Source organism: Ipomoea nil, unplaced genomic scaffold, assembly GCF_001879475.1.
Source record: "Ipomoea nil cultivar Tokyo-kokei standard unplaced genomic scaffold, Asagao_1.1 scaffold0114, whole genome shotgun sequence".
NCBI classification, from domain to species: Eukaryota; Viridiplantae; Streptophyta; class Magnoliopsida; order Solanales; family Convolvulaceae; genus Ipomoea; species Ipomoea nil.
Window position 1 is genome coordinate 1,101,749 of NW_017616542.1, and position 8,258 is coordinate 1,110,006.

General features: G+C 35.0%; 1 protein-coding gene across 1 annotated transcript; it reads right to left on the bottom strand.

The window, feature by feature from the left end:
- Positions 1-6,678: 6,678 nt before the first annotated feature.
- Positions 6,679-8,016, bottom strand: LOC109151127 (deSI-like protein At4g17486). Its single transcript, XM_019299069.1, has 3 exons — positions 7,725-8,016; positions 7,330-7,617; positions 6,679-7,076 (listed from the first exon to the last, which is right to left on the bottom strand). Exons 1-3 carry the CDS (start codon positions 7,855-7,857, stop codon positions 6,838-6,840), a joined length of 660 nt encoding a protein of 219 aa, XP_019154614.1. The 5' UTR covers positions 7,858-8,016; the 3' UTR covers positions 6,679-6,837.
- Between the last annotated feature and the right edge of the window lie 242 nt (positions 8,017-8,258).

Consider the following 8,258-nt stretch of genomic DNA (forward strand, 5'->3'; position numbering starts at 1 on the left):
AATTAAAAATGATCTAAATTATTTTGAAGTGTTTCATGACAAAGGTATTTGAAGTACAAAAAAAGTAAACATGAATAACAATTTAATTTTTTTAAAATGTTATTATTTGTACATAACAAAATATTACACATTATTAAACACTTAATGGTAAACAATGATTGAATTTGAAATTATAAATTTAATTATATAACTAACATATTGAAATAAAATTTGTAAATAAAATAAAGAATATGTAATTAAGAGATTTTTTAAAAAGAAGAATAAAAATTATAAATTATTAGAAAGTTCATGATAAACAACGTTAGTAGTTGAAGTACTAACTTTATTTGAATAACTACATACCAATATTTTTAATCCTTTGGTTAGTGCTTAACAGTGTCATCATGTGTTTCCGTTAGTGGATTATTAGTTTCATGTTAGTGTTCTTTCATTTGTCTGCTTAATATCATCTTGTGACACCCCGTAATCCAAATTCAATTAAGATATTAATTAAGTAATTAATCCTAATTCAATTGGTAATTTAATTCCTTCATTTCCTGAAAATTCAATAGTCGGGGACTAGTAATTGACTAGTCAACCCAAAGTCAAGTGTTGTACCTAAAGCTTTGTGAATAGTTCCCTTGTTCCCTTACATTTTTCATCTTAGTAAGGGTAAAGAAGACATTTTCCTTGTAATGGTATTCCAAGATAACCTAAGAGACACATTTCATTTCTTCCCAAACACTCTCCAAAATCATAAGCTCTTCCTTCTCTCTAAAAAGCTAGTTAGCTTTCTCTCCAGGCTAAATCTAGGGCTATCAAAATCTTCCAAGTTTGTCTCCAAGATTCTACCTTTTCCTACTCTTGAGCATCTAGGAGGGTAAGATCTAAGCTTCTTTTGTGTTTTTAGTGTTTTCTAAAGTATCTTTTTCTAAAGGTGAAATCTTTATGATCTTTTGGTGTGTTCTTGAAGTGGGTGTGGAGAGGGGACCTTGATAGGAGCTTTGTGAAGTGTTTAAAGTGAAAGTTGAGTCTTCAAGAGGTAACACATGCTCTACAAAATCTATTTTGCTTACCTATATGATGATTTATTGGATTCTACATGTGATTTTGCTATGAAATGTGAGTGTTGATGCATTGTCTTGTGAAAATGCATATCTAGAGCTTGTTATTAGGGTTCATGTATGTCATTGCTTGGATATTCCTTTGATTCAAGTCATTTTGTTGTATTTGGTGAGATTTGGCATGTTTTGGACTTGAAAATCCCCGAAGGGATATTTTTGGTACAGAGTTGGTACCCGCGGGCGGAACGGCGGGTAGTGCACCACCCGCCACCCCACCCGCGGGGATCGTTGATAGTGGGTGTGGTACCCACAAGCGGTACCACGGGTGGGGGTCCACCCGTGGCCCCACCCACGGGGTACATATGTTGGCTTGGCGGGGATTTGTTCCCCGTGATTCTTTTGACTTGGTATTTGGTCTTTTGACTTTTCGATGTTCTTTTGTGGCACTATTTGAGTGTCTTCTTGATGTTTCATATGTCTAGAACTATATGGTAGGATTCCATGTAGGTTTTGGTGTCTTGAATCGTGCTAAGTGTTCAACATTGTGATTCGTTGAACCATGATGAGTCTTGTGTGTTCTTCGGAACGATGTTTGGTTTACCCGTTTGATAAGCATGCTAGTTCGGTGTTTAAATGCTAGCGTGTGTGGTTTGTCCTTTCCTATTGTGGATGATGACTTGTGTTAATCATCGTTGTTGTCGGATTGTGATCCATTCCTTGTTGAGTATGGTTTCATATTTTCGTTGTGATCCGTTGATTGATTCCTATGATGGTGTTGTGTGTGTCGCTGTACCTGGATTGCACGATTAATGGTATGGGACATTAGTCACCAAGGTACGGCAGTGGTCCTCGTGGTGCCCATGACGTGATTATGGAGTTTGTGACCTTTGTGTAAGGTTCACGTATTTGTTTAGGGTAACATGTGTTACCAAGGCATGTGTTGCCATGTGTGATCGGTACCTCGTGTAGTATAAAATCGGTGGTTTTGTTGGAGGGTTGTCGGAGGGGGGACGACGATCCCCGGAGGAATAAGGTTGGACTTGGTGTACAGGGGTCCTGGAGGTAAAGGTTGGAACTAGATATAAGGTTGGGGGTAGCCATAAGGTTGGAACCGGGCATAAGGAAGGCAGATCAATTCGTGATGGGTGATGTCACGAAGGCATGTGTTGCCATTGTTGTGTGATTCTCTATTTGTGACATGTGTTGTCACAAAGGCATGTGTTGCCAATGGTTGTGTCTTTATTCTCTTGTTTTATGCATGTCGGGTGTTATTCTACTAAGTGATGGTAGAATACGCCTTGAGCCGTTCTTATGAGTCGTTATTGCTTCTTGCTGTATTGGGATGTGTTCCCTTATCTTTGTTGTGAGCGCATAGAGTCTTGTGTTTGACTTCTACTCTTGGATTTAAACTTATATATACTATATTCCGTTTCGCAAATGATTTTGTATATATAAACTATCTACATATGATATTTCACATGTATTGGTGGGTTACCAGCATCATTCGCTGACCGGGCGTCGTCCCATATATTCATGTGTTTCTTTCAGGTGCTGAGTAGACGAGAGCGTGGTCTAGAGACAGATAGTGTAGATTCCCTTGAACCTTGTGATGGTTTTGGCCCGTGTGTCGTTGTTAGACTTTAGACTTTTGTTGTTAACCTTGTTCTTGAATAGGCATATTATGTTGCAGATGTTTACGCCTGTGCGTTCACCATCGTGTGGACGTGGCATAACACTCTACGTTTTTCATCTATTTCATGTTTAAGTCTTCCGCTGTGTATGCTTTTATGGTTAGATTATCTGCATGATTATTAAGCTTTAAATTAGTATGAAAATCAGGGGTGTTAAACATCTTATGTAACAAACTTCAAGTACTGTTCTTTACTTCTTTAGTCACGTATTTGCTTGATTCCAAGAATATCACATCTATCCGTTAGTTTCCCATTTGTGATCCATTTTCATTGGTATAAAATCACAGACATTTAGTCTAGGTCCTGTCAAATATCGAGTATGTTAGTGATGCTGTTTTTCAACTTAGATTTTGAATGCAGGACAATATTTTATTCCCATTGCTCAATCAAACCATTGAATCCGTCCATTTCTTCCTTTTGACTTAGTTAAATGGATAATAAACCTTAAAAATGTCAACTTTAGAAATTACATCTGCCAAATAATTTAAAGCTCTGAACAATATATAATCTCCAATCACCTAATAGATTGGTATTAGATAGTCTGATATATATTTTGATTTTCTCTATACAGATTCATTTCAATACTATATTGACTGTTTCAACTCCAATGTGAAGAGTTTAACTTAAGGACACCACCGTATTAGATTGTGAAGATAAGTATGTAATATTATTTTTTTTATTTGATATTTGTTCCCACTTCCTTCATATAAGAGTCTGCTAACTCTATTTTTTTTTTTCTACAAAATGACCACCAAGCAACATTACTCATCATCTGTCACTTTTTCAAGCATGACAACACTTTTTTTTTGTCTCTTCGAACTCTGACTTGATGAGAATTCATCAAGACACCTTTAAATTGTTGTGTTGTCATTCCTACTCAAACAATTGCTTCCAGCAACAACTCCTATGGACTCTCAGCTTCAGCACTTGACAGAAAATCCTAAAAAATACAAATACACCAAAAATAAAATTAATGTCATCACATAATTTAATTAAGAAATCAGAACTTCAAAGATTGAATGAGAAAAACCAACCTCATGCAAACAATTCTCCTCATCATTTTGTTCCAGTTTTGAACCTCATAGACTGCACACCGTTACATTTATGACTCAACCTTTGCCACAATACTTTCCACTGAAGAGTAATTTGGTGAATAAAGCAGGCAGTGAACCTTCAATATGGTAAATGTTAAAACTCATTAACAACATGATTAACGTTAAAAAAATTTTAAAAAATTAAAGACACAAGTAGTGTTATGCAATAATATTTAGAAATAAATATCATTTAAGTAGTTCTATGTAGGGAAGTTAACTACTTGAAGTATAGATCCTCTCCCTGCAAATTTAAAATTAAAAAAAAAAAAATAGAGTGCACTGTATCCTGTAAAACTGTCAATGGATGTCTTGTGGCAAAGAAAATTTAATATCTATACAGAATCCATCCATTAAAAAAAAGTAATGCCAGAAAGCAATAGAAAAACAGTGAAGCAGGAAAAAAGACTGTTAAAGTATATGACTCAACCTTTGCTGGTTTCCCCGAAAAAAAAATAAAGTGCACTGTATCCTGTAAAAGTGTAAAACTGTCAATGCATGCATATATATATAATTGAATGTTGATGCTGTTGTTTGTATTCATATATACATTAACGTAGAAAAAAATACCTATGAATCAAGGGGCATCATATGTACGCATAACACGCCACTTGATTGCACTCTGGTATTTAAAGGTGAGATGTCAACACCAACAATGTAGAGAGGAGACATTCCAAATGCCTTACTGTATTTTCTTCTGAGTTTAGATTTGGATCTGTGATGTAAACTTGAGGTGTTTGTCTTTGAAACCAAGAGATGTATTTATAAGTAGGTGAACTTCTTCAGACGATTCCTTAATATGCATATTAGAAAGGCCAATCGATGCGTATTTATGCCTGGTAATTTTACGAATGGTTTTATGGAAAATGTCAAGGCAATAATTAACCATTTCCATAATTAATCAGCTGCAATGAATAACTTTGGAATACAAACCATTACCATATATATACGTTAATTATTCCAGTATACAAAACAACAACGTTTCCTATTCTTAATGGACAACAATCCCTTGGGCAGGAATTTTTTCTGATTTTTAATTACCAAAAAGGTTCTACTTTATTATAGTAGAGGAGAGGATATATATATATATATATATATATATATATATATATATATATATATATATATATATATATATATATATATATATATATATATATATATATATATAGTCGCGTTCTGGTGTGAATGGCGCACCTAGGAGCGAAATGTGAACCAGTCAGCGCGTATCACGTGTTCAGATCTAAGTGCACATATAGTTATAACTAGGTGCACCTAGGTGAAAGTAGGTGAACTTGTAGGTAGAAGTAGGTATACTTGTAGGTGAAAGTAGGTGCGCCTGATCAATGAATGTTAACAAGGTAAAATTACATGCAGTTGTAGGTGAAAGTAGGTGCACTTGTAGGTGAAAGTAGAGGCAAAATTACATTCACTTGTAGGTGAAAGTAGGTGCACTTGTAGGTGAAAGTAGGTGCACTTGTAGGTGAAAGTAGATGCACCCGATCAATGAATGTTGACATGTGACGCGTGCTGATTGGTTCATATTTCGCACCTGGGCAGCCATTATTCGCACGAGATCGCGCCCATATATATATATATATATATATATATATATATATATATATATATATATATATATATATATATATATATATATATATAGGTCCACATACATGTTTAATTCCAAACCAATTTTCATCCACCACTATTGTTTTAGTATCAATTTTCATCCAAGACTATTATTTTAGTGCCAAAATTCATCACGACGGTCACTCCTTCGTTTAAAACATGGCGAAATATAAAATTATTAATGGTATTTTTGTCATTTTCAAATTAAGATCCCAATTTGAGCATGAATAAAGTGATCTATGCCCTAAAATCGATTTCAATTTGCTGTTTTCCTCCTCAAATTAAGGTAGGATGAGGAAGAGAACTGCAAATTGGGATCGACCCTAGTGCTTAAATCTATTTATGCATACTCAAATTGTGATCTTAAATTGAAAAGGATGAAAATACCCTTAAAATTTTAAAATTTAGACATATCTTAAACAGATGGGTAACCGACATGATTAATTTTAACAATAAAACAATAATCATGAATGAAAATTGATAAGAATTAAGCATGTGAACTAAAATTGTCATTTTACTAATACTCATAGGACCAAAATTAATATTTAGTAATATATATACCTAAAAAGATTAGAAGACAAATGAAACCGAGGTTGGTCAAATCAACGAAAAGTGCCTTCCTCGTGCCAATTGCCGAAAGCTACTAATCAACTTTAAATCTCCAAAATCATATGTTTATTGCCCCAATTCGTCTCACAATTATCAATGAAGAAGTAAATTTTGTTTATATGTCACAATTTTATTGAATGGTAAAAAAAAGTAGAGAAATAAAAATTATAATTACTTATGTATTATTATTATTATATAAAATATAAATGTATAATTCTTTTTTTTTTTTTGAATGTTACTAGCTCTATTACATTGTAGTATCTGTATAAATGTATAATTCAATTATCAATATAATTCATTTTTTTAATTACTTTATCAATTCAATCATATTTATTTTTTTGAAAGCTAATGGCTCTATTAAATCATATTTACTTAATTTTGAATTACTTTATCAATTATTTTCTTGAATTTTTACAGTGGATTCGCAATGACAGCCTACCTGATTGATTATTTTGTCATTTTATATATTAAAAATAAAAAGAAAAGGATTAGGTCTGATGGCTCTATAGTTGTATGACTTTTATCCATGATTGAGCTTGGTAAATTAGTTTTTCATTTTAATTTATTTGGAGGGAAATTAATCACTGATTCATGATTAAAAAAGTTTACATAGAATTGTCAAAACCGGCCTAACCTGATTAAATAGCACGTCGCATGTACAATGGTTGCAAAAGGCTTCTTGAGAGAAGCTGTTAGCAGTGTGAACCAAAAAAAACGCAAAAAGAATGTAAAAATTAATAATAATTTCTCCATAATTCGTCGTAAAAAACGTCGCTAGGATGCAGTCGGATCGGATATCAACGTCGGCGGGCTTCTGCTTTTCTTGCTCGAGGTTTTCGCAAGAGCCGGCACCGGCGAACCTGAGGAAGACGATGAGGACGAAGGCGTGGGTCTATTGGAGCCGTTTCTGAGTTTCTTGTTCTCCCCAGCTTCACTGGGCTTCTCCTCAGTCCTATGGTGACGAACTTTCGTCGTGTTTAAGCTCACCGGAACTAAACATTTGCAGAACATACCTACTTGCGTCACAGTTGGTCAATTATCGTCACAAAATTCCACTTGCGGAAAAAACATTAATCACACTCTTCATAGCTCATTTATTGCTTATGAATGAATACAGTAACAATGAACAATTAATTAATTTAATAAATTCGAAGAAATAAAGATCTAATTAATTAATGCTATGTAATCAAAATTAATTTGATTTTTTGGTGTGGAAATGCGTAGAAATTAAAGAATCGTCGCAAAACATGAGAGGTTAGAGATTACCGATTCCAGCGAGTCGGTTAACCCATCTGGGAATAGGATTTCCGGTGAGTCGAATGCAGGCATCATTGCAGAAATGGTTGCAGTTTTTGGTGATGAGGTTATAAGTATTTCCTTTGTACTTCTGGGAGAGCTCCTCCATCACTCTTCTCATTTCGCCGGCAGCCATCTCCGACCATCCGATCAAAATTGACTTCCGGAATGTGAATCCCTCGCACTGCTTCGGCTCGCCTTCGAAAATCCCCGTCGTGGGGTATTCGTGAGCTCCGAACGCGTACTCCACGCCATGAACTGCCAACCCAGATTACCAAAATCACAGATCTGATGTTTGGGCGCATTAGATATGCGAAAAGCAGAAGAAATGAGTAATTCAGAAAAAAATATGGGACGGCGAAAACCTTGAACGCCGGAGTGGTAGACGCCGAGGCCGACCCAATAAGCGTAGCCGTTAATGGAAGTGAGGTCGTAGACGTTGAGGTAAACCGGCACTGATCCGCGGCCGCAGTTGACAGAATTCTTTCTGCAGAGCATTCTGCGGGGGGTTGAGTTGGGGAGGCGCGGCGGAGCGCGGGCGGCGTTGGTGTGCCGCACAGTCAACTTTTGGCGGACCAAAATTGGGATGGATATATAATAAGAGAGAAGATGAGAGATTGGAATCTGGAACTGGAAGGTGTGCTGTGTAATTGTTATTTGAAAAAAGTTGTTTTTGGGAGAAAGAGGCTTAACAGTCATAATGATATCAAGTGAGGCTACTTATTATATTAATATTATGGAATGATGATCTGTGATTCCTCCAATCTCCTTTTTCTTTTTCTATTTTATTTGTATTAAATAAAATAATCATAATTATATTAATTAATTTGACAATAATACTCTTAGATTTAACACCTATTTAACAGAATTTTTAACGGTTGACTTTGTAGTCAAAAATG

What these genes read in the sequence shown, in the direction of transcription:
- LOC109151127 (XM_019299069.1), bottom strand. Translation starts at nt 7,857, where the DNA reads ATGCTCTGCAGAAAGAATTCTGTCAACTGCGGCCGCGGATCAGTGCCG. An exon ending in CTACCACTCCGGCGTTCAAG is followed by an intron (nt 7,618 to 7,724) that starts GTTTTCGCCGTC and finishes CTGGGTTGGCAG; the next exon opens with TTCATGGCGTGGAGTACGCG. An exon ending in TAACCGACTCGCTGGAATCG is followed by an intron (nt 7,077 to 7,329) that starts GTAATCTCTAAC and finishes TGACGCAAGTAG; the next exon opens with GTATGTTCTGCAAATGTTTA.